General features: G+C 42.5%; 1 protein-coding gene across 1 annotated transcript in view; it reads right to left on the reverse strand.

Moving 5' to 3' along the window:
- The window catches only part of LOC128226351 (glutamate receptor 2-like), a 46,784-nt gene that overhangs the window by 6,207 nt on the left and 13,904 nt on the right, over positions 1-26,673 (reverse strand). The window contains exons 2-10 of the mRNA XM_052936231.1: positions 24,011-24,163; positions 23,063-23,311; positions 21,707-21,924; positions 19,778-19,831; positions 17,724-17,888; positions 13,367-13,570; positions 12,271-12,378; positions 3,262-3,366; positions 2,983-3,055 (exon numbers count right to left, since the gene is read on the reverse strand). Of these exons, the coding sequence (XP_052792191.1) occupies positions 2,983-3,055; positions 3,262-3,366; positions 12,271-12,378; positions 13,367-13,570; positions 17,724-17,888; positions 19,778-19,831; positions 21,707-21,924; positions 23,063-23,311; positions 24,011-24,163 (1,329 nt within the window). The remainder of the gene's footprint in view (positions 1-2,982; positions 3,056-3,261; positions 3,367-12,270; positions 12,379-13,366; positions 13,571-17,723; positions 17,889-19,777; positions 19,832-21,706; positions 21,925-23,062; positions 23,312-24,010; positions 24,164-26,673) is intronic.

The raw sequence follows: 26,673 nt of genomic DNA on the forward strand, positions 1-26,673 counted from the left end.
TAACACCATAGAAGCAAGCTCAACCACGTAACCCACAAACAAAAGACGTAACACCATAGAAGTAAGCTCAACCACGTAACCCACAAACAAAAAACGTAACACCATAGAAGTAAGCTCAACCACGTAACCCACAAACAAAAGACGTAACACCATCGAAGTAAGCTCAACCACGTAACCCACAAACAAAAGACGTAAAACCATCGAAGTAAGCTCAACCACGTAACCCACAAACAAAAAAACGTAACACCATAGAAGTAAGCTCAACCATGTTTCCCATTAACAAAAGACGTAACACCATAGAAGTAAGCTCAACCAAGTGGCCCACAAACAAAAGTCGTAACACCATAGAAGTAAGCTCAACCACGTAACCCACAAACAAAAGACGTAACACCATAGAAGTAAGCTCAACCACGTAGGACATAAACAAAAGACGCAACACCATCGAAGTAAGCTCAACCACGTAACCCACAAACAAAAGACGCAACACCATAAAAGCAAGCTCAACCACGTAATCCACACAAAAAAGACGTAACACCATCGAAGCAAGCTCAACCAAGTAACCCACAAACAAAAGACGTAACACCATCGAAGTAAGCTCAACCACATTACCCACAAACAAAAGACGTAACACCATAGAAGTAAGCTCAACCACGTAACCCACAAAGAAAAGACGTAACACCATAGAAGTAAGCTCAACCACGTAGCACACAAACAAAAGACGTAACACCATAGAAGTAAGCTCAACCACGTAGCACACAAACAAAAGACGCAACACCATCGATGTAAGCTCAACAACGTAACCCACAAACAAAAAACGTAACAACATAGAAGCAAGTTCAACCACGTAACCCGCAAACAAAAGACGTAACACCATCGAAGCAAGCTCAACCACGTAACCCACAAACAAAAAACGTAACACCATAGAAGTAAGCTCAACCACGTAACCCACAAACAAAAGACATAACACCATCGAAGTAAGCTCAACCACGTAGCCCACAAAAAAAGACGTAACACCATCGAAGTAAGCTCAACCACGTAACCCACAAAAAAAGACGTAACACCATCGAAGTAAGCTCAACCACGTAACCCACAAAAAAAACGTAACACCATAGAAGTAAGCTCAACCATGTTTCCCATTAACAAAAGACGTAACACCATAGAAGTAAGCTCAACAAAGTGGCCCACAAACAAAAGTCGTAACACCATAGAAGTAAGCTCAACCACGTAACCTACAAACAAAAGACGTAACACCATAGAAGTAAGCTCAACCACGTAGCACATAAATAAAGACGTAACACCATAGAAGAAAGCTAAACCACGTAACCCACAAACAAAAGACGTAACACCATCGAAGTAAGCTCAACCACGTAACTCACAAACAAAAGACGCAACACCATCGAAGCAAGCTCAATCACAAGCTCAACCAAGTGGCCCACAAACAAAAGACGTAACACCATAGAAGGAAGCTCTACCAAGTGGCATACAAACAAAAGACGTAACACCATAGAAGTAAGCTGAACCACGTAACCCACAAACAAAAGACGCAACACCACAGAAGCAAGCTCAACCACGTAACCCACAAACAAAAGACGCAACACCATCGAAGCAAGCTCAACCAAGTTACCCACAAACAAAAGACGTAACACCATTGAAGTAAGCTCAACCACGTTACCCACAAACAAAAGACGTAACACCATAGAAGTAAGCTCAACCACGTAACCCACAAACAAAAGACGTAACACCATAGAAGTAAGCTCAACCACGTAACCCACAAACAAAAGACGTAACACCATCGAACTAAGCTCAACCACGTAACCCACAAACAAAAAACGTAACACCATCGACGCAAGCTTAACCACGTTACCCACAAACAAAAAACGTAACAACATAGAAGCAAGTTCAACCACGTAACCCGCAAACAAAAGACGTAATACCATCGAAGCAAGCTCAACTACGTAACCCGCAAACAAAAGACGCAACACCATCGAAGCAAGCTCAACCAAGTTACCCACAAACAAAAGATGTAGCACCATAGAAGCAAACTCAACCAAGTGGCCCACAAACAAAAGACGTAACACCATAGAAGCAAGCTCAACCACGTTACCCACAAACAAAAGACGTAACACTATAGAAGCAAGCTCAACCACGTAACCCACAAACAAAAGACGTAACACCATCGAAGTAAGCTCAACCACGTAACCCACAAACAAAAGACGTAACACCATAGAAGTAAGCTCAACCAAGTGGCCCACAAACAAAAGACGTAACACCATCGAAGTAAGCTCAACCAAGTGGCCCACAAACAAAAGACGTAACACCATAGAAGTAAGCTCAACCACGTAAACCACAAACAAAAGACATAACGCCATAAAAGCAAACTCAACCATGTGGCCCACAAACAAAAGACGTAACACCATAGAAGTAAGCTCAACCACGTAACCCACAAACATAAGACGTAACACCATCGAAGTATGCTCAACCACGTTACCCACAAACAAAAGACGTAACACCATAGAAGCAAGCTCAACCAAGTGGCCCACAAACAAAAGACGTAACACCATAGAAGTAAGCTCAACCACGTAACCCACAAACAAAAGACGTAACACCATCGAAGTAAGCTCAACCACGTAACCCACAAACAATTAACGTAACACCATAGAAGTAAGCTCTACCATGTTTCCCATTAACAAAAGACGTAACACCATAGAAGTAAGCTAAACCACGTAACCCACAAACAAAAGACGTAACACCATAGAAGCAAGCTCAACCATGTCTCACATAAACAAAAGAAGTAACCACGTCAAACATCTCAACCACATTATCACAGCCTTTGCAAAACTTATTACAGCCAAAAGGAAGATTATATTGGTGTAGCCCCCGTAATCATTTGCGTACGGGATATTTCATGGATTTATACCTGGCTACTACGTACAGGTAGTATTCAACACATTTATAGGGGTATGCTGCAGCTTGTTAGTTTACCTTCGAACCTGTCGTTGCCAAGAAGAGGTTTTCCGTTCTGTTCTTGCTCCTTCATCATCAGGAATGGCGGCGACTGAAAAAAATAATGACATTAATGTTGCAAAAGCAGAAACAAATACGACAATCACATTGAAAAAAGCCACATCCATTTCCGATTTCGCCAAGGGTTTTGTTTTCAACAAAGGTAAAGTCAAATACATGTACGTCACAAACATTTTTCGTAATGAGGTACATGTAGTTTAAAAAATGTCATTAGCTGGAAGAGTTTAGAAATCTTACAATGATTGAGACAACGACTTTCTCTCTCTTCCTGTTTTCGATGATGCTGATTTCGTCTGTGTGATACAAGCTCTTGAATCGCTCCCGTGGAGTCCATTGGCCCATCTGCAAAGAAATCAGTGATTTGAAGTAAATAACTAAAATTACACATTTTGTTCATGTATAAAACGTACAGAAATACATTTAGTAACCAAAAATGAAAGTTATGAAAGACATGTATACGATACGTATGAAGAGGTATAAAAAACACTACTAATTTGCAATAGCTCGTCACTCGACAAGAACATGGTGGATGAGTGCATGATATTCTACCAAACCATTTTTAGGCCCGGCGTCCAACCCCACAATAGAGCCTACCATACCTTTTTTGACCCGAAGTCCTGCGCACTCTACAGACGATCATACCTCTTGCTATCAGTAATCCCCCCCCCCCCACAATAGAGCCTAACATACCTCTTGCGATCCAGTATCCAGTCCGAAAACAGAGCCTGTCATACCTTTGAGACCAGGTATCCGGTCCCACAATAGAGCCGAACATACATTTACGACCCGGTGTCCGGTCTCAAAATAGAGCCTTACATACATTTGTGCTTCGGTGTACAGCCCCACAATAGAGCCGACCAAACCCTTTGTGATTCGGTATACAGCCAAACAATAGAGTCGACCATACCCTTTGTGATTCGGTGTACAGCCCCACAATAGAACTGACCATACCCTTTGTGATTCAGTGTACATTTCCACAATATAGTCGACCATACCCTTTTTGAAGTGGTGTCCTGCCCCACAATAAAACCGACCATACCTTTTGCGACCCGGTGTACAGCCCCACAATAAAACAGACAATACCTATTGCGACCCGGTATCCAGCCCCACAATAGAGCCGACCATACCCTTTGTGATTCGGTGCACAGCCCCAAAATAGAGTCGACCATACCCTTTGTGATTCGGTGTACAGCCCCACAATAGAGCCGACCATACCCTTTGTGATTCGGTGTACAGCCCCACAATAGAGTCGACCATACCCTTTGTGATTCGGTGTACAGCCCCACAATAGAGTCGACCATACCCTTTGTGATTCGGTGTAAAACCCCACAATAGAGTCGACCATACCCTTTGTGATTCGGTGTACAGTCCCACAATAGAGCCGACCATACCCTTTGTGATTCGGTGTACAGCCCCACAATAGAGCCGACCATACCCTTTGTGATTCGGTGTACAGCCCCACAATAGAGCCGACCATACCCTTTGTGATTCGGTGTACAGCCCCGCAATAGAGTCGACCATACCCTTTGTGATTCGGTGTAAAACCCTACAATAGAGTCGACCATACCCTTTGTGATTCGGTGTAAAACCCCACAATAGAGTCGACCATACCCTTTGTGATTCGGTGTACAGTCCCACAATAGAGCCGACCATACCCTTTGTGATTCGGTGTACAGCCCCACAATAGAGTCGACCATACCCTTTGTGATTCGGTGTACAGCCCCACAATAGAGTCGACCATACCCTTTGTGATTCGGTGTACAGCCCCACAATAGAGTCGACCATACCCTTTGTGATTCGGTGTACAGCCCCACAATTGAGCCGACCATACCCTTTGTGATTCGGTGTAAAACCCCACAATAGAGTCGACCATACCCTTTGTGATTCGGTATACAGTCCCACAATAGAGTCGACCATACCCTTTTGATTCGGTGTACAGCCCCACAATAGAGTCGACCATACTCTTTTGATTCGTTGAACAGCCCAGCAATAGAGTCGATCATACCCTTTGTGGTTCGGTGTACAGCCCCACAATAGAGCTGACCATACCCTTTTGATTCGGTGTACAGCCCCACAATAGAGTCGATCATACCTTTTGCGATTCGGTGTACAGCCCCACAATAGAGTCGACCATACCCTTTGTGATTCGGTGTACAGCCCCACAATAGAGTCGACCATACCCTTTTGATTCGGTGTACAGCCCAACAATAGAGTCGACCATACCCTTTTGATTCGGTGTACAGCCCAACAATAGAGTCGATCATACCCTTTGTGATTCGGTGTACAGCCCCACAATAGAGCTGACCATACCCTTTGTGATTCGGTGTACATTTCTACAATAGAGTCGACCATACCCTTTGTGATTCGGTGTACAGCCCCACAATAGAGTCGACCATACCCTTTGTGATTCGGTGTAAAACCCCACAATAGAGTCGACCATACCCTTTGTGATTCGGTGTACAGTCCCACAATAGAGCCGACCATACCCTTTGTGATTCGGTGTACAGCCCCACAATAGAGCCGACCATACCCTTTGTGATTCGGTGTACAGCCCCACAATAGAGCCGACCATACCCTTTGTGATTCGGTGTACAGCCCCGCAATAGAGTCGACCATACCCTTTGTGATTCGGTGTAAAACCCTACAATAGAGTCGACCATACCCTTTGTGATTCGGTGTCAAACCCCACAATAGAGTCGACCATACCCTTTGTGATTCGGTGTACAGTCCCACAATAGAGCCGACCATACCCTTTGTGATTCGGTGTACAGCCCCACAATAGAGCCGACCATACCCTTTGTGATTCGGTGTACAGCCTCACAATAGAGCCGACCATACCCTTTGTGATTCGGTGTACAGCCCCACAATAGAGTCGACCATACCCTTTGTGATTCGGTGTACAGCCCCACAATTGAGCCGACCATACCCTTTGTGATTCGGTGTAAAACCCCACAATAGAGTCGACCATACCCTTTGTGATTCGGTATACAGTCCCACAATAGAGTCGACCATACCCTTTTGATTCGGTGTACAGCCCCACAATAGAGTCGACCATACTCTTTTGATTCGTTGAACAGCCCAGCAATAGAGTCGATCATACCCTTTGTGGTTCGGTGTACAGCCCCACAATAGAGCTGACCATACCCTTTTGATTCGGTGTACAGCCCCACAATAGAGTCGATCATACCTTTTGCGATTCGGTGTACAGCCCCACAATAGAGTCGACCATACCCTTTGTGATTCGGTGTACAGCCCCACAATAGAGTCGACCATACCCTTTTGATTCGGTGTACAGCCCAACAATAGAGTCGACCATACCCTTTTGATTCGGTGTACAGCCCAACAATAGAGTCGATCATACCCTTTGTGATTCGGTGTACAGCCCCACAATAGAGCTGACCATACCCTTTGTGATTCGGTGTACATTTCTACAATAGAGTCGACAATACCCTTTTTGAGTCGGTGTCCAGCCCCACAATAAAGCCGTCCATACCTTTTGCGACCCGGTGTACAGTCCCACAATAAAGCCGACAATACCTATTGCGACCAGGTGTCCAGCCCCACAAGGGAGCCGACCATACCCTTTGTGATTCGGTGTACAGCCCCACAATAGAGTCGACCATACTCTTTGTGATTCGGTGTACAGCCCCACAATAGAGTCGACCATACTCTTTTGATTCGTTGAATAGCCCAGCAATAGAGTCGATCATACCCTTTGTGGTTCGGTGTACAGCCCCACAATAGAGCCGACCATACACTTCGTGATTCGATGTACATTCCAAAAAATAGAGTAAACCATTGTGATTTGATGTACAGCCCTACAATAGAGTCGAGCTTACCCTTTGCGGTTCGGTGTCCAGCCCTACAATAGAGTCGTCAATACGCTTTGTGACCAGGTGTCCAGCCCCACAATAGAGCCGACTATACCCTTTGTGATTCGGTGTGCAGTCCAACAATAGAGCCGACCAAACTCTTTGTGATTCGGTGTACATTTCCACAATATAGTCGACCATACCCTTTTTGAAGCGGTGTCCAGCCCCAAAATAAAACCGACCATACCTTTTGCGACCCGGTGTACAGTCCCACAATAAAGCCGACAATACCTATTGCGACCATACCCTTTGTGATTCGGTGTGCAGTCCCACAATATAGCGAACCATACCTTTTGTGACTCGTTGTACAGTCCCACAATATAGCCGACCATACCTTTTGTGACTCGTTGTACAGTCCCACAATAGAGCCAACAATACCTATTGCGACCCGGTGTCCAGCCCCACAATAAAGCCGACCATACCCTTTATGATTCGGTGTACAGCCACACAAAAATGTCGACCATACCCTTTGTGATTCGGTGTACAGCCTCTAAATAGAGTCGACCATACCCTTTTGATTTGGTGTACAGCCCAACAATAGAGTCGATCATACAATTTGTGATTCGGTGTACAGTCCCACAATAGAGCTGACCATACCCTTTGTGATTCGGTGTACAGCCCCACAATAGAGCTGATCATACCCTTTGTGATTTGGTGTACAGCCCCACAATAGAGCTGATCATACCCTTTGTGATTCGGTGTACAGCCCCACAATAGAGCTGACCATACCCTTTATGATTCGGTGTACAGCCCCACAATAGAGTCAACCATACCCTTTTTGAGTCGGTGTCCAGCCCCACAATAAAGCCGACCATACCTTTTGCGACCCGGTGTACAGCCTCACAATAAAGCCGACCATACCTTTTGCGACCCGGTGTCCAGTCCCACAATAAAGCCGACAATACCTATTGCGACCAGGTGTCCAGCCCACAATAGAGTCGAGCTTACCTTTTGTGATTCGGTGTACAGCCCCACAATAAAGCCGACCATACCTTTTGCGACCCGGTGTACAGTCCCACAATAAAGCCGACAATACCTATTGCGACCAGGTGTCCAGCCCACAATAGAGTCGAGCTTACTTTTTGTGATTCGGTGTACAGCCCCACAATAGAGTCGACCATACTCTTTGTGATTCGGTGTACAGCCCCACAATAGAGTCGACCATACTCTTTTGATTCGTTGAACAGCCCAGCAATAGAGTCGATCATACCCTTTGTGGTTCGGTGTACAGCCCCACAATAGAGCCGACCATACACTTCGTGATTCGATGTACATTCCAAAAAATAGAGTAAACCATTGTGATTTGATGTACAGCCCTACAATAGAGTCGAGCTTACCCTTTGCGGTTCGGTGTCCAGCCCTACAATAGAGTCGTCAATACGCTTTGTGACCAGGTGTCCAGCCCCACAATAGATCCGACCATACCCTTTGTGATTCGGTGTGCAGTCCAACAATAGAGCCGACCAAACCCTTTGTGATTCGGTGTACATTTCCACAATATAGTCGACCATACCCTTTTTGAAGCGGTGTCCAGCCCCACAATAAAACCGACCGTATCTTTTGCGACCCGGTGTACAGTCCCACGATAAAGCCGACAATACCCTTTATGATTCGGTGTGCAGCCACACAATAGAGTCGATCATACCCTTTGTGATTCGGTGTACAGCCCCACAATAGAGCTGACCATACCTTTTGTGAATCGGTGTACATTTCCACAATAGAGTCGACCATACCCTTTTGAGTCGGTGTCCAGCCCCTCAATAAAGCCGACCATATTTTTTGCGACCCGGTGTTCAGTCCCACAATAAAGCCGACAATACCTATTGCGACCAGGTGTCTAGCCCCACAATAGAGCCGACCATACCCTTTGTGATTCGGTGTACAGCCCCACAATATAGCCGACCATACCCTTTGTGATTCGGTGTACAGCCCCACAATAGAGCCGACCATACACTTCGTGATTCGATGTACATTCCAAAACATAGAGTAAACCATACCTATTGTGATTTGATGTACAGCCCCACAATAGAGTCGAGCTTACCCTTTGCGGTTCGGTGTCCAGCCCTACAATAGAGTCGACCATACCCTTTATGATTCGGTGTCCAGCCCCACAATAGAGTCAACCAGACCTTTTGCGATTCGGTGTACAGCCCCACAAAAGAGTCGATCATACCTTTTGCGATTCGGTGTACAGCCCCACAATAGAGTCGACCATACCCTTTGTGATTCGGTGAACAGCCCCACAAAAGAGTCGATCATACCTTTTGCGACCCGGTGTACAGTCCCACAATAAAGCCGACAATACCTATTGCGACCAGGTGTCCAGCCCACAATAGAGTCGAGCTTACCTTTTGTGATTCGGTGTACAGCCCCACAATAGAGTCGACCATACTGTTTGTGATTCGGTGTACAGCCCCACAATAGAGTCGACCATACTCTTTTGATTCGTTGAACAGCCCAGCAATAGAGTCGATCATACCCTTTGTGGTTCGGTGTACAGCCCCACAATAGAGCCGACCATACACTTCGTGATTCGATGTACATTCCAAAAAATAGAGTAAACCATTGTGATTTGATGTACAGCCCTACAATAGAGTCGAGCTTACCCTTTGCGGTTCGGTGTCCAGCCCTACAATAGAGTCGTCAATACGCTTTGTGACCAGGTGTCCAGCCCCACAATAGAGCCGACCATACCCTTTGTGATTCGGTGTGCAGTCCAACAATAGAGCCGACCAAACCCTTTGTGATTCGGTGTACATTTCCACAATATAGTCGACCATACCCTTTTTGAAGCGGTGTCCAGCCCCACAATAAAACCGACCGTATCTTTTGCGACCCGGTGTACAGTCCCACGATAAAGCCGACAATACCCTTTATGATTCGGTGTACAGCCACACAATAGAGTCGGTCATACCCTTTGTGATTCGGTGTACAGCCCCACAATAGAGCTGACCATACCTTTTGTGAATCGGTGTACATTTCCACAATAGAGTCGACCATACCCTTTTGAGTCGGTGTCCAGCCCCACAATAAAGCCGACCATATTTTTTGCGACCCGGTGTTCAGTCCCACAATAAAGCCGACAATACCTATTGCGACCAGGTGTCTAGCCCCACAATAGAGCCGACCATACCCTTTGTGATTCGGTGTACAGCCCCACAGTATAGCCGACCATACCCTTTGTGATTCGGTGTACAGCCCCACAATAGAGCCGACCATACACTTCGTGATTCGATGTACATTCCAAAACATAGAGTAAACCATACCTATTGTGATTTGATGTACAGCCCCACAATAGAGTCGAGCTTACCCTTTGCGGTTCGGTGTCCAGCCCTACAATAGAGTCGACCATACCCTTTATGATTCGGTGTCCAGCCCCACAATAGAGTCGACCAGACCTTTTGCGATTCGGTGTACAGCCCCACAAAAGAGTCGATCATACCTTTTGCGATTCGGTGTACAGCCCCACAATAGAGTCGACCATACCCTTTGTGATTCGGTGTACAGCCCCACAAAAGAGTCGATCATACCTTTTGCGATTCGATGTACAGCCCCACAATAGAGTCGATCATACCTTTTGCGATTCGGTGTACAGCCCCACAAAAGAGTCGATCATACCTTTTGTGATTCGGTGTACAGTCCCACAAAAGAGTCGATCACACCTTTTGCGATTCGGTGTACAGCCCCACAATAGAGTCGACCAAACCCTTTGTGATTTGTTGTACAGTCCCACAATATAGCCGACCATGTCCTTTGTAATTCGGTGTCCAGTCCTACAATAAAGCCGACAATAACTATTGCGACCCGGTGTCCATCCCCACAATAGGGCTGACCATACCTTTTGTGATTCGGTGTACAGTCCCACAATATAGCCGACCATACCTTTTGTGACTCGTTGTACAGTACCACAATAGAGTCGACCATACCTTTTGCGACCCGGTGTACAGTCCCATAATAAAGCAGACAATACTTATTGCGACCCGGTGTCCAGCCCCACAATAGAGCCGACCATAGTCCCACACTAGAGCCAACAATGCATTTTGCGACCCGGTGTCCAGCCCCACAAAAGAGCCGACCAAACCCTTTGTGATTCGGTGTACAGTCCCACAATATAGCCGATCAAACCGTTTGTGATTAGTTGTACAGTCCCACAATATAGCCGACCATACCTTTCGTGACTCGCTGTTCAGTTCCACAATAGAGTCGACCATACCTTTTGCGACCCTGTGTACAGTCCCACAATAAAGCCGACAATACTTATTGCGACCCGGTATCCAGCCCCACAATAGAGCCGACCATAGTCCCACACTAGAGCCAACAATGCATTTTACGACCCGATGTCCAGCCCCACAATAAAGCCGAACATACCTTTTGTGATTCGATGTACAGCCCCACAATAGAGCCGACCATAGTCCCACACTAGAGCCAACAATGCATTTTACGACCCGGTGTCCAGCCCCACAATAAAGCCGAACATACCTTTTGTGATTCGGTGAACAGCCCCACAATAGAGCCGACCATACCCTTTGTGATTCGGTGTACAGTCCCATAACAGAGCCGACCATACCCTTTGTGATTCGGTGTAAGCCCGACCATAGAACCGACCCTACCGTTTGTGATTCGGTGTACAGTCCCATAACAGAGCCGACCATTCCCTTTGTGATTCGGTGTAAGCCTCACCAAAGAGCCGACCATTCCCTTTGTGAGTTGGTGTAAGCCCCACCAAAGAGCCGACCATTCCCTTTGTGATTCGGTGTAAGCCCCACCAAAGAGCCGACCCTACCGTTTGTGAGTCTGTGTACAGTCCCATAACAGAGCCGACCCTACCGTTTGTAATTTGATGTAAGCTCCACCATAGAGCCTAACATTCCTTTTGCGACCCGATGCTCAATCCCACAATAGAGCCAAACATGCCTTTTGTGGCCCGGTTTGCAGTCCTACATTACATCCATCATACCTTTGGCGACCCGATGCTCAATCCCACAACACAGCCTAACATACCTTTTATGGCCCGGTTTCCGGCTCCACAATAAAGCCTTACATACTTTGCGACCTTGTGTCAAACTCCACAATAAAGCATAACAAACCTCTTGTGACACGGTGTCCAATCCCAAAATAGAGCTTACATATTTTGTGACCCGGTGTCCAACCCATCAATAACGCCTAACATACATTTTGTGAACCGGCTTTCATTCAGCTCTGTGTCTATTCCCACACACAGATTAACACATATAGCCTGACATACCTTTTCTGCCCTGTTTCTATTCCCACAATAGAGCCTAAAAAACCTTTTCGGCCTGTTACTAGTCCTATAATAGAGCCTAACATAAAATTAGCGGCTTTGTGGCCAGTCCCACAATAGGGCGTAACATACCTTTTGTGGCCCAGAGTCCAGTCCCACGGAGTAGACGTCAAGTTTGTAGTCGGACCGGAAGCCATCCTCGTCGAACCTGATACGACCCGTGAGGCCCTCAAAGTCTTGCTGAAATACGCACATACATAATTCGGATTCGATATGAAACGAGGGTAACGTCAAAGGCCAGTTCTTACTCATTTGTTTTATGCATCTAAATTTCGTTCGACTGCAACTCGCTACGACTAGTCCGGGGATATTTGTTATGTCTTGAAGTCATGCGAAGAACACTGTCAATGCGGTACGACCGTCGTTTGGCGTCAGTGCAAAATTAATTTGCAATATTTGAAAACACATTATGAAGACACATTAAACCGTTGCTTAATCAAACTAAATTTTTAAAACCGTTTACGATCCATAAAACCGCAAACTGCACCCAGAGACCCCTACCGGAGGCCATATAGCATTTATTTTTTGCCTTTTATACGCAATTTGTGAAAATTCAAACCAGGAATGAAATCAACGTTAATCTTGTTTCGTTACATTTTAATTTGTTAAAGAATTTTGAACGCAATGAGAAATTCCATTCTTTAATTATCTTATGTGATCGATGGCTGTAATGGAGTACAAAAAGTGGGCTTGTGCCATTTCTTAGAAACAATATTGATCTTCTTGGCACAAAGAAACATGATTTAAGCAAACTCTTTAGTGAGTCGTAAATAACAATTGTTAAATTGGGTTCCCTCATTATTGGCAATTCTGCCCTTTGGGACTTCCTGATGTATTTGTATAAAAGAAAAATGGACGACCTTGAACTGGACATGATACTAGTACAGTTGGCGTGAAAACCCACAAAAGCGTCTTTACTATAGTTTGAAAGATATATTTGAATTTAAACACTTATTATAAATATAACCATGTCTAGATATATTGTTTAAAAATTACACCAAAAGGTCAGGAATTAAAATACAAAAAACATGTTACCAAACTGAGTACATCGAAATCCCAGCAACTCTGGTAAATGCTTGTAGGATGCGAGTCTTCTGACAGGTCAACGCCATGCGCGAATCAAATGGGAACCTACATTGTACTTGTGTGGCTACTACTGACCACATACCTGCTTGATGTGTTCTATGATGGCATCACCGTGCATCCAGGGTATGGGAGGGCTGGTGGTGCAGGGGATGCCCTTGGTGCGGTTGTAGTTGTAGACGGCTCCCCGCCGGAACGTGGACTGGAACACCTTCGAGTTGCTCTTCACCATCCCCTTCAGCGCGCGCGTCACAACTTCGATGGCGTCCACCGCCAGCGCCGCCTCGTACTGTCCAAGAATTTAGAATTTCAATTCAAAACGCGGTGACATACATGTATATGAATGGGTACAAATATAATAACCCGCTGTTTTAAAGGAAAATTTTAAACCAGTACAAACTTTTCAATTTTATTTGATTTTCCGTACATGAAAGTATGTTAATTGTAATTTCCTTAACATACATGTATTTGGCACGTAAAACGGGACACCAATTGGATTACCTTGACAAAATCAGGCGGTTAATTTTTGGAAACGATAACAGATGTTTTTCCCGCCCATGCCCCGCCCCACTCTCGTGTTTCATTATGTTCCACGACATTGGGTGTTTGGATATATAGTAGAGCGGATTGCTGATGCTTTGTCGATAAGGTGACCATTGGACATAAGTTTTATGAAAAATCATAAAGTATTGTAACAGAAATATGACAAGTCACAGACAAACAATTTCAGTTATTTTAATTCATGGTGTACTGTATGACCATTTTCTCTTAGAAGTCATGTTCTCACGGTACTCAGCAATGTCTGACATGGAAAATAGAAACAAAACATAAATGAGACTTGTTTTGTATTTATTGTAGCGATTCAAGCATTTAATATAAAGCTTTATACAGTTAGAAATAACCGAATCAAATTTCATGAAAACCCTTAGTTGATGGGTTAAGAAGATAAGTAGCGAACAGGAAACATTATTATGGCTCGAACCAATGACGTCAACCTTGAGCCGGCACGCATGGAAAATGATGTCTTAGACTACAATTCGCCTGGATTAGCTCATGAAGATCCATGAAGGGGTGTAAGAGATACTGAGCGGAAACGAAGGTATACACAAAATCTATGATTATAGAACCTTAAGCTGTGACCTTGACATTGGGTCGTCATACTTGGAATGTAGGTTCTGCAACGTGTCTCGATGAGATAAATACGATACACACGTTTCATGAAAACCCTTCAAGGGGTCTAGTAGACATGGCGCTGACATGAAGTATATGAATCAAACGTTTGACCTTAAACTGTTACTTCTACCCTGAGCATAGAGTGTGGGTTATGCATGTCGTGTAAATCATTTTACCAAAATTTCATGAAAATCCTTCAAATGGGTTTAGGATATATATGGAGAAGACATGAAATATATGACTCGAAACTTTGGCCTTATCATGTGACCTTGGCATTGAGCTGGCGTGCCTGTACTGTTGGTTCTGTATGTCGTCACGATGTGGTTTAGAAGATACGGAACGGAGCGGACACGCTATCTATGGCGCGAATATTCGACAATGAACTGTGACCTTGACCTTGAGCCGGCGCACCTTCTGCATATCTCCTCGATGTGGAGAGCATTTGACGCGAGTTACATGGACATCTTTCAAGGGGTTTAGAAGATACGAAGCGGACATGAAAGTGTGATAGACGGACGGTAATCAGCCCTAAAATCATAGTGTCTCCCCATGCACGGCATTATTGATGGCTGGGCTGTATATGCAGTCATTTTTTATCAATGTGAATTTAATGCCATCAAGCCATTTTAACTTGGTATGAAATTAAATTTTGGAAACCTAAATCAGATAATATCCAAAATGGTATAATTACTTAAGTTCCCTAGAATTGCTTAATCACTTTAGATTATATTATACAACCTGACGTTGGAAGGTTTCATCACTAATGCGCACATGGAACATCCTTTTAAGATAATTGAGTAGATTAATTTTAATTTCAGAAAAAAACAACACATTTTGGTATTACAGAAGAAACTGGCTAAAGGTGCATGACCTCTTGCTAACACGCATCCTTCGAATTCGCAAAAATGTCCCAAGAATGCTTCTTGCAAATGGACATAATTTAAACTTTGATTAAAGATAAAAGAAAATGTGCGTTTTTAGGCAAATAATAATTATGTCGTTATATGATCCTGTATGATCCTACTAAATCAAGATGCGTGGTTATTGAAACAGTCTAAAACAGGACGAGCATCCGGCGACCATCTAGCAATAAATGGAAAATGTAAATGCTCCAAAACTTTCTGGGATTTATATCGATAATAATTTAAAGTGGTACTCTCAGATTAATTGTGTCTGTAAAAACTCTAAATTGAAAGAGAGTTATTTATTTTCTCAGCGGTGAGATGAAATGTATGTTCTTTAAAGCAAGTATACTTGCCTTAAACTATTATGGTTGCCATATTTGGGGCAAAGGCAATTGTTCCTCAAAATAATCACTGTACAAATAAATGTGGCAAGAAATTAAAAAGACAAAAGCGGTCAGCAAAAATTGTTACCGTTTTAACTACCATAATGCCGTACTAAGCCATAAAACACAAACTGTAATGGTACCATCATTCATGTTCGATTTTCTCACACTTTCATCCTCAGAAGATGACCGTGTCTCACATAAATGGCCTCATACAGAGTTGCCAATTCAATTTTATATTATAGTATGTATAAAGGTCCGGAAGGAAATACACAGAGATCAGAACTGCCTATAAAGTTGAAGTATGAAGTTTGAAAAGTTCAAAACCTAATACACATCACTATGTTTTCAATGTTTTTTATTTGGAACAGTACCTTTTACTTGTTAAATATTGGTGAGTGCGTGGAAAATGATTATATAATATATTGTTTATCATTTCGGCCACATCAAATTCATTTCTATGTTATTGGATTTTTTTCAGCGGAAAATGGAAATAGCGAGTGAAAATGAAGTTTGTCTTTTCGTTTTCCTACTTAATTGCCGCGATTGACAAGCGATCTGGTAAAAATAAATATAATAATTGTACCTTGACATGGTACTAGTGCCACATGAACACACTTTTTTATACTATGTCATTTATGTATTTTTGAATAAAAACTGATTCCCAGCTTAAATGAAAGCCAAAAGTAATGAAATGAATATCAGAGACTTTTAATACCTATACACAAATGCCTACAGGTTACTGCTAAACTTACAGTGCTCATGTAGGCTGAGGTGTTCAGCTATCAAAGCAAACCAATACTTATGTTTTCTTAACTAAAATTGGTTTTCAAATAATTCATGTACATGTACATTTTGATCATTCAAGTTTCTTTAATCGTCTTCACCATTGAATGCGATATAATAAATACTGACTTGCCTTACTTGATACTTCATAACCAAAACATTTTAATCAATTAATATATTGGTCGAATGTATGCCCATTTCCTTTTATTATCAAAATAATACTCATTTTCTTTAAATAAAGTGAATGAAACACTACCATACATGCTTAGTTTTTTTAAATGGATTTCCAGGATATCTGCCTTTCAAAATCAGCTGGAGATTAGTTAAAAAAAGAGCAAACTTCAGAAAGAAAATCCCCTGAAATAAGAGTATTTAAGTCTTAAATCAAACATGTTTTAAATAAAATGACCAAAAACATAAAAATCAAGAGACTCCATGGAAAATCTGGAGTCTTGGCATTTATCAACTTGAATGATCTGCAAACTGTTGTCATTGAACAGCACTTCAGCGTTTATGTTAAATGTATTTACTGCCTCCTCTTACTTTTAATAAGCTGCAGTCTCACAGACAACTTTTTTGAGTCATTTTTTACGGAAATGTCTGGAATCCTGTGATATAAGACAGCTGACAAAAGATCAGATCGCAATTTATCACATTTACGTTCTAAAATTTATGCTTTATAGCTACATGCGTTACTAAAACTTTACGAAAAAATAATCCGATGACAAAGACATCAATTTGGTGTGGCCTAAGACCCAGTTCAACATAGAGAGCAATGCCAACTTTTTATTTTTGATACGCCATGATTGGTTAATTTTGTGTCGGGAGCATTGAGAAAATTTGGTATTTTAATGACTCATAACAAACATGAGTGAAATGATCATATTGTTTTTTTGAAAACTGTATTTATTCGCATTGACACGATGATGCATCCACTGTATTTATATCGTAATGTGTAACCTCATTAAACGTCCGCGAACGAAGGTACCTGTCTGGCCAGGATGTCCAGCATCTGTTTATCAGGCATGTGCTGACACAACGTTCAGTACTGAAGATAAACGGTTGACAATAGCGTGCAATGATGAAGACCGGCTGACAACTTTATGGTTTTTAAAGCCACGTTCATATGGTTGCAGTGCGCGAACTGCTCGTCGAATGGGTCTAACAATGGTTTATAATCACACCACCACCTTACCGTGAGTTTGTTTGGGGCTGTATCTGGGTAGGTGGCACCGAGCGGCGCACCACTCCAATCGCGCATGAACCTCTCCACGTGCTTGCTGGACAGGTCGATCAACTGGAAGCCCGTCATGTTCACGCCCCCGTGCAGGTACCGGCCCATGTCCAGGTTGGCAAAGTTCTGAAACGTACAGTGTTAATTGACGTGGTAAAGGGGTGGCGTGTAAAAAGTTTTAAACAAGAGTTTGCATTGTAATAGCAAATTGCCAATTATGACGTTGAAAAAAACTTTAATTCTTTGAAAATATTGAAAGTTCTACGTCACAATTTTGTGGTACAACTCTTCCAAAATTCATCATAAATAATTGAAATTAAACAACAATGGGAACTTTGTGTAGGGTGCACTGGTTTTATCGTGTAAGACGCTCACAGACATTTGTTGAGAATGCTGAGTTCACTGATTTATATAAACCCTTCAATTACAAGTCTGGCAGTTCACTTAAATAGCTTCCTGGCCAAACTGCGCAGCTTTTTTTAAACAAAAATGAATTCTTTGCCTGGTATCAGTTCTAAATCTGCACTGCAATCTGCAAATCTTCCTTCATCACTATATAGTCAGTGATTCGAAAACACTCATCTCCATATTGAACAATTGGCTGTATTTTCTTTCTTTAGTGGATCAAACAAAGCACACGAGTTTCGGGAGTTTTACCAGAACATTGTCTAGGGAATATTGATACAGCGAATAAGCCCGTCAATCATGATTTGTTTTAGCCGTAGTTTTCAGAATGTCCGAAATTCTTGAACAATATTGATTCCTCCTTGTTGCGTCTGCTATCAAAATATTTCTAATATTTTGCATCTTTAGGTAAGATCTTATCGATGCCAGTATAATTGTTTGGATTTAGAAATCATCAGTCTGAAGTATCATGTGAACTGACCAATATAATAACGAATCAAACTATGAACTGACCAATGTGGCGACCAAGTAAAATGTGTCCTGACCATGGTGACGACCACCTAAAATGTGTCCTGACCAATGTGGCGACCCAGTAAAATATGTCCTGGCCAATGTGGCGACCAAGTACAATGTGTCCTGACCAATGTGACGACCAACTAAAATGTGTCCTGACCAATGTGGCGACCAAGTAAAATGTGTCCTGACAAATGTGGCGACCAAGTAAAATGTGTCCTGACAAATGTGGCGACCAACTATAAAAATGTGTACTCACCACTGTGTTGACCAATTAAAATGTGTACCGACCAATGTGGCGACCAACTGAAATATGTCCTGGCCAATGTGGCGACCAAGTAAAATGTGTCCTGGCCAATGTGGCGACCAAGTAAAATGTGTCCTGACCAATGTGGCGACCAACTAAAATGTGTACTCACCACTGTGTTGATCAAGTAAAATGTGTACTGACCAATGTGGCGACCTACTAAAATGTGTACTGACCACTGTGGCGATCAAGTAAAATGTGTACTGACTAATATGGCGACCCAGTATAATATGTCCTGGCCAATGTGGCGATCCAGTAAAATGTGTCCTGACCAATGTGGCGACCCAGTTAAATATGTCCTGGCCAATGTGGCGACCCAGTTAAATATGTCCTGGCCAATGTTGCGACCAAGTAAAATGTGTACTCACCAATATGGCGATCAAGTAAAATATGTACTGACTAATATGGCGACCAAGTTAATTTTTATTGGCCAATGTGGCGACAAAGTAATAAAATGTGTATTGACTTATCTGGCGACCAAGTAAAATGTGTACTGGCAATGTGGCGACCAAGTAAAATGGGTACTCACCAATGTAGCAATCAAGTAAAATGTGTACTTACTAATATGGCGACCTAGATCATTTGTATTGGCCAATGTGGCGACAAAGTAATATAATGTGTACTGACTTATGTGGCGACCAAGTTAAATATGTATTGGCAATGTGGCGACCAAGTAAAAAGTGTATTGGCAATGTGGCGACCAAGTAAAATATGTATTGGCAATGTGGCGACCAAGTAAAATGTGTACTGAACAATGTTTATATCAAGTAAAATATGACATTGTACTCACCAATGTGGCTATCAAGTAATGGTATCCATCCTTATTCATCCCCACTTCAGGAATCTAATAAGGAAAACAGACAATAAGGTATAAACATTTCCATTAGGTAATGACTAGTTTTATAAACAGTGATATGGTATCGCCTGTAAACGTCAAAAAAGATAAAGGTATACATTAAAGAACAAGCGATTAGTATGATTGAGTCATAAATAATTGGGCATTGAAATAGTCAAACTGGAAATCCCGTCTGTTCATATTGCGAGGGATACATGTTCCGAACATCCAGTGGTTATTGTAGGCATCGATCCCGGGCGTCCGCCTGTCCATCAATCTGACAGGAGACTCACTCATCCGCCCTTACAACCCTCAACGGACTGCCTGCTCTCTGTTATCGCACATCCAATGACAAGGAAATCAATTTTATGGGAAAAAGTAACACACCCAGAATATATCGCTATTTTGGATCATTTTATGGCGTTCATCAACGCCTGTTTAATCCCTTCAGTAGTTTAAACAAAAAAATCAAAAAAGAAGTCAAGCGTCTGTGAAATTGCTGCAAACCGGTTATATATTTCAAATGGGGAGGTCTGAAATTCAAGATAGAAACACGTGTCGGAAACCCTGAGAATGTATTGTCTGTGTCCTTAACAGGCCACAGACATATAATTAGGTAAGTGGTCTTCTTGGCGTCGTCAGGAATGAATTTATCAGGGAATCTTAGCTACTGCTGACGTGGAAAGATAGGGAGAAAAGATGGATGCATCTCAGTGGGCTGTTCTTATTCACAAAAAACTATCAATGTCAACGTATAAACTGGAGACTTCATGGAAAGTAGGCTACATGAGAAAATAATGTCTTGGTCTCAACGGCTACATGAGACAGTAATATCTGAGTCTCAACAGCCATATGACACAATAATGTACGGGCCTTAACGGCCACATGAGACAGTAATATCTGAGTCTCAACATGGCACATTAATGTAAAGGCCTTAACGGCAACATGAGACAGTAAAGCATCAGAGTATTAATATCTGAATCAACTGACTGAGGATATGTACCTAACCAACATCAGAGTATTAATATCTGACTCAACTGACTGAGGATATGTACCTAACCAACATCAGAGTATTAAAATCTGAAGAACCTGACTGAGGATATGTACCTAACCAACATCATAGTATTAATATCTGACGCACCTGACTGAGGATATGTACCTGACCAACATCAGAGTACCAACAACTGTCGCCCCTGACTGAGGATATGTACCTGACCAACATCAGAGTAACAACAACTGTCGCCCCTGCCTGAGGATATGCACCTTACCAACATCAGAGTACCAATAACTGTCGCCCCTGCCTGAGGATAATTATGCACCTAAACAACATCAGAGTATCAATAACTGTCGCACCTGACTGAGGATATGTACCTGACCAACATCAGAGTACCAATAACCGTCGCCCCTGCCTGAGGATATGTACCTTACCAACATCAGAGTACCAATAACTGTCGCCCCTGCCTGAGGATAATTATGCACCTAAACAACATCAGAGTATCAATAACTGTCGCACCTGCCTGAGGATATGTACCTGACCAACATCAGAGTACCAACAACTGTCGCACCTGCCTGAGGATATGTACCTTACCAACATCAGAGTAACAACAACTGTCGCCCCTGCCTGAGGATATGTACCTTACCAACATCAGAGTACCAATAACTGTCGCCCCTGCCTGAGGATAATTATGCACCTAAACAACATCAGAGTATCAATAACTGTCGCACCTGACTGAGGGTATGTACCTGACCAACATCAGAGTACCAATAACCGTCGCCCCTGCCTGAGGATATGTACCTTACCAACATCAGAGTACCAATTCCTGTCGCCCCTGCCTGAGGATAATATGTACCTAAACAACATCAGAGTATCAATAACTGTCGCACCTGCCTGAGGATGTGTCTGTAGGCGAGCTCGGAGGACAGGTCAAAGACGATCACTTTCTGAGCAGTCGGGTCCGTCTCCATACGATCCAGCTGCCGCAACTCGTCGTGCGCATTCTCCACGTTGAACATCCGGCGGGCGACCACCTGCACGTGGAACTCTCTTCCGGCCTCACTCACCTCGCGTAGAGCGGACAACACTAGCTGAATGTGCTGAAGACCTGGATTTGGAGAGGTGAGAAATATTAATTGATTGTTATAAATGTACATATTTTTATGCATGTTTATGCTGCGAACACAATTGTCATGCTACATGTATATAATTATATAAGGATCTTTTGAATATAGCAAAACTATATTTCATCGCTGAACACTAAAACACAATGGTGTTATAAATGAACAATTTTTGTTTTGCATTAGTTTCTTTTTATAAGCATATTTTCCCTAGCTCGTTTGTTTTGCAAATACATATGTTTCTTTAAAATGTTTTCCAAGAAACAAAATATAATACATGCTTATCCAAGTAATTATTGAATACAAGATTAAAACAAACAGAATTCCCGAGGCACTTGCATATTGCAGTAAAATGTGTTTGAATGAATTATTATTCCCCCGGGAATCTGAAAAAGAAACGCGCATCCATGCCATCGAAACCTGTTTTCCATTATGCTCCAGGAAAATAAATATCTTGGAAAACTGACAGTTCAAACTAGTGTTTTATTGTGTGGCTGTCTTACTTTCCAATAAACAGTTAATCGGTGAAGGAATTTGCCGTGACAGGAGCTCCATTTATTCCATAATTGACTATCATAAAGCATTTTCATACAAAACTGGGCACTCAGCAAGATAGTTGTCAATTGTGATTGTACGCTGGAAAAATAATACCAGTAACAGATTAGAAGATCCTTAATGAATTATACACGGCTTTCTTTCGCTCGTGCACTATCTTGTAAGAGAGCAACAGCAACAGTTTGTATCCAATCAGTAGTATAACTTACAAGGCATAGTTCAGTAACTTTTTTTTCTTCGAGATTCTTAAATAAAAGAAGTCCGTTTTCTTCTTTGTTTCGTCGTATTTAAATTGCAACATAATTTTTTGGAAGGGTATACATGTATGGTATGATCGGGAATGTGCAATGGGTCATATTTTGGTGGTTTGGAAGAATCATCATTTTCATAATTATCAACAGATGATGATGTTGTTGTTGTTATTTTGCTGCTGCTGCTGCTGCTGCTAAAGAAACTTGTAGAACATCGACCAATAATCAAGAAGGATAAGTTCCTTTCGACGATGCGAAATATGACGCATGCATGATTACGGCGCACGATTACACTGGCATTGAAGCAGTAAATCCATACCTTCGTCCGAGTCGTAGACGTAGTGGATCTTCTTCCATTCGAAATAGAGGATCATGTCGATGATAGCGAAGGAGTAGTCTGGCTTCATGTGGATCTCGAAGCCGGCGGCAGACTTGTCTGTCCACATGGCGGTGGATGGCGATAGGAAGGGCATGTGGAAAGTGCGCGTGAACGACTGTACGATGTCCAGAGATGCGGTGTCCTTCACTCCGAAAAACAGGAACACGCCGTACGCCATCCGCTCACATACTGGGGACAGCACATATATTTAATACATTTTTTATTTTTTTAAATAACGTAATTAATGATGCTTTAAACGGTCTTGCATTTCTTTTAACAATGAGTTTATAAATAAATGAAAATAATTGATTTGTAAGGGTTTATACTTTTGAACAAAACATAAACGCATGTTGTGTACACTCACCACTAACCATGTCTTTTTTATAGGCCGTTCTGTTCTCAATGCTCATCTCATTCCCTTCCACGGAGTTTAATAAGCTAATTTTATACACATAATAAGGATCCAGTACTTCGATGGCTGTTTAAAGGGACGGAAAAGTTGTTCCACAAGGAAATGCTGGTATTTTAAAGACTCTGAGACAGAAGACACTGAAAAGCATTAACTTTAACACAGCAGCTGTGTTCTAATTTATCATCCAGGGTGACAAAGTCTCAACTCATAAATCAGCACCAAAGCCAGCTTTATTTCCCAAGAGGCCAGAAGCACGGTTGTCTATGGTTACAATTCTAAATGTGTAAGTAATAACTTCTCCAACGACGTAACTGTTTTATTAAATTCACAAGTATTAGGCACTTTACCTGGTATGAAACCTTTAACGGAATGTATATTAAATTAAAATTAATAAATTTGCAACGCCTATATAACTAGGTAGGCTTAAGGGTTGATTGTTGATGCATTGCTAAACAAAATTTAAAAGTAATATTTACTCTTGGAGGCGAGTTCAAAGCTATCAGTGACATCAGTGTCGCTGTCGACGTAGGTGGTGAGGGCAAACGGGTTGGTGGAGATGGTGTTGTAGCGTGAAACAGCGTACCGAAACGCCGTGATCGCTAGCTGGTCAGATTTCGTAAAGATCGCACCTGCAAATAGTGAAATTGACCATCAGTAAGCACAAGTGTCGGCAGCTGGACAGACTTGCTGAATATCGCACCTGCAAATAGCGATACGGACCGCAAGACAGCACAAGCACACTTTCCACAAACTGGTCAGATTTTGTGAAGATCCCATCATTAAAGAAGATGAATACCTACAGTCAGTACAATTGTCAATAGTTAGTCGGACATTTGTGTGAAAATCGCATTTGCAAATACAGGTAAGAACTGTCAAGTCAGCACAATAGTCGCCAGCTGGTAAGACTTTGTGCTAAGACACAGCTATCACCATCAGTTATCGCCATCTGATCAGATCAAGATGGCAAAGAGAGATATGGGACGTTTTTCGACACAATTGTTGCCATTTGATCAGACTAAATTAAGTTCGCCCCTGCAAATTAAGATGTATAACTGCCAGTCAGCACACTTATCTCCAACCAGTTAGACCACCACAAAAGACCTGCAAATAAAGATGTGAACCACCATTTAGAACTCTTTTCGCCAGTTGGTCAGATTTTGCGAATAGCGCACGTGCACTATTAGTATTTTTGATTTGTTCTGGTCTTTTTACGTTCACTTACTACATATATCCGTTGTTTGTATCCGAGAAGAACGCATTGGAGGTTTGTTACTAATCTGATCAGCTTTGTCTCTGAAATGAAGATGCTTGCTTGATGGACAAATTTATGCACGTCGCACAAATATTAAAGATGATTGAAATACTTTTGCAACTTATAAATAGAAACAAAAAGTTTAAAAATGTGATAATGGGTCTGTATCTCGTCAAGGGATATACTATTTGCAAGGAGATTGTGAGTAACATGTTTCCTTTCTCATAGGTTTCCCTGAAGTATCATATCACTTTATTTGCAGACTCCGTACAATAAAGATGTCACCTCTGTGGCTCGGAATACTAATTGGTTGGCTGATGTACTAAAACACTCCTACTCTTTCAAAGAGGACTCTGACGTTTATTGGCAATTTTTCGAATCATTTAAGTCCTAAGACTTCTCGTCTCGTCTACACGTCAACATACATTTTGTATAAGAACAAAAGATTCTGTATCAGCTGGTAGCTGTGACATCAAGAGGTTGCATTATGTGTTTGTTGGCAAAACACACAACCGTTTTGATTTTAGGGCAAAAGGCAAAGACGCAGAGTCAGTGCAACATTGTGCAGGGTTCAAAACAAAACAACAACCAGACGAGTTTGAAATTTCAGGATATTTAAAGACTGACTTTACAATTTAATCGAACCATTTTTAAAGAAATTCAATTCATTAAACTGATAGATACATTAATGTGACGTTGCTTAAAAGAATGAAAGAAAAATACGTCCCTATTTAGAACAAATAAATGAAATGACTGAATGAAACCACATGCGTAATAAACGGTATTGAGCATGACTTTGAATAGAAATCTGACTTCATGGAAACAATTTATATCATCACCGGTCATCAATGATAACATTATAGACACATCATTTACAGTAACCATTTGAACTTAGTGGTCGGAGGAAAATGGTTGAGACAACAGTTGAGACCTCGCCACTTTTGGAGACAGGGGACTATGGTGGGGATAAAAAATTCCGGACCGACGACATTCCGGAAGTGACCCGGGTGTACACGCGACGATGGGGAGTGATGATTATTTTCGTCATGTTCGGATGTTGCCAGGCGCTCGTGTGGAACACCTGGGCGCCAATTGCGGCTGCAAGCGAGGCGCTGTTTGGTTGGACGGACAGCCAGGTGGCCACAATCATCACCACGTCCGAGGTAACCTACCTTCTGTTCGTCATTCCGGTCACAATGATCACCGATGCAATAGGATTGAGATATGCTATGATCATCTGCAGCGGCGGTATTCTCATCGGAACGACATCACGTTGTTTTTCATTGGATCCCGACGTCATCAGTATAACGGTCTACGTTTGCGCATTTTTCCAGGGTACGTGCGCCCCGCTTCCATTCGGCGCACCGGCTTTACTGTCCGCAATTTGGTTTCCGCCAAATGAGCGTCACATTGCAACAGCCACAGCTGCATTCTTCAACTACGTCGGATTTTCTCTGTCGTTTCTGTTTGGACCACAGCTTGTTCCTGAACCACTCTACACATATGACGCGTTGGATAATGTAAATTCATCAATGTACCCAAATATATCTGGGAACAAAGTTTCCAATAGTTCTGATGCCGTGTTATCAAATGCAGACGATATTCGTGATGGAATAAAGTACCTCATGTATCTTCATGTCGCATGGGCGGCATTAACGTTTGTGCTAACAGTAGCTTTCTTCCCTGCTAAGCCACCCTTGCCTCCCAGCATTACGGCATCCCACCAGCGGACGGACTACAAGCGTGCCATGCCGGACCTCGTGCGGAACGGTTCACTTTGGCTGATCATTTTGGCGGGTGCGATACCTATCGGAGTTGTGGGCGTGTGGGCAGCCATATTGGACGTCATCCTCAAGCCGATAGGTGTGTCACAGAAAGATGCCGGCT

This window comes from Mya arenaria, chromosome 3 (assembly GCF_026914265.1).
Source record: "Mya arenaria isolate MELC-2E11 chromosome 3, ASM2691426v1".
Taxonomy (NCBI): domain Eukaryota; kingdom Metazoa; phylum Mollusca; class Bivalvia; order Myida; family Myidae; genus Mya; species Mya arenaria.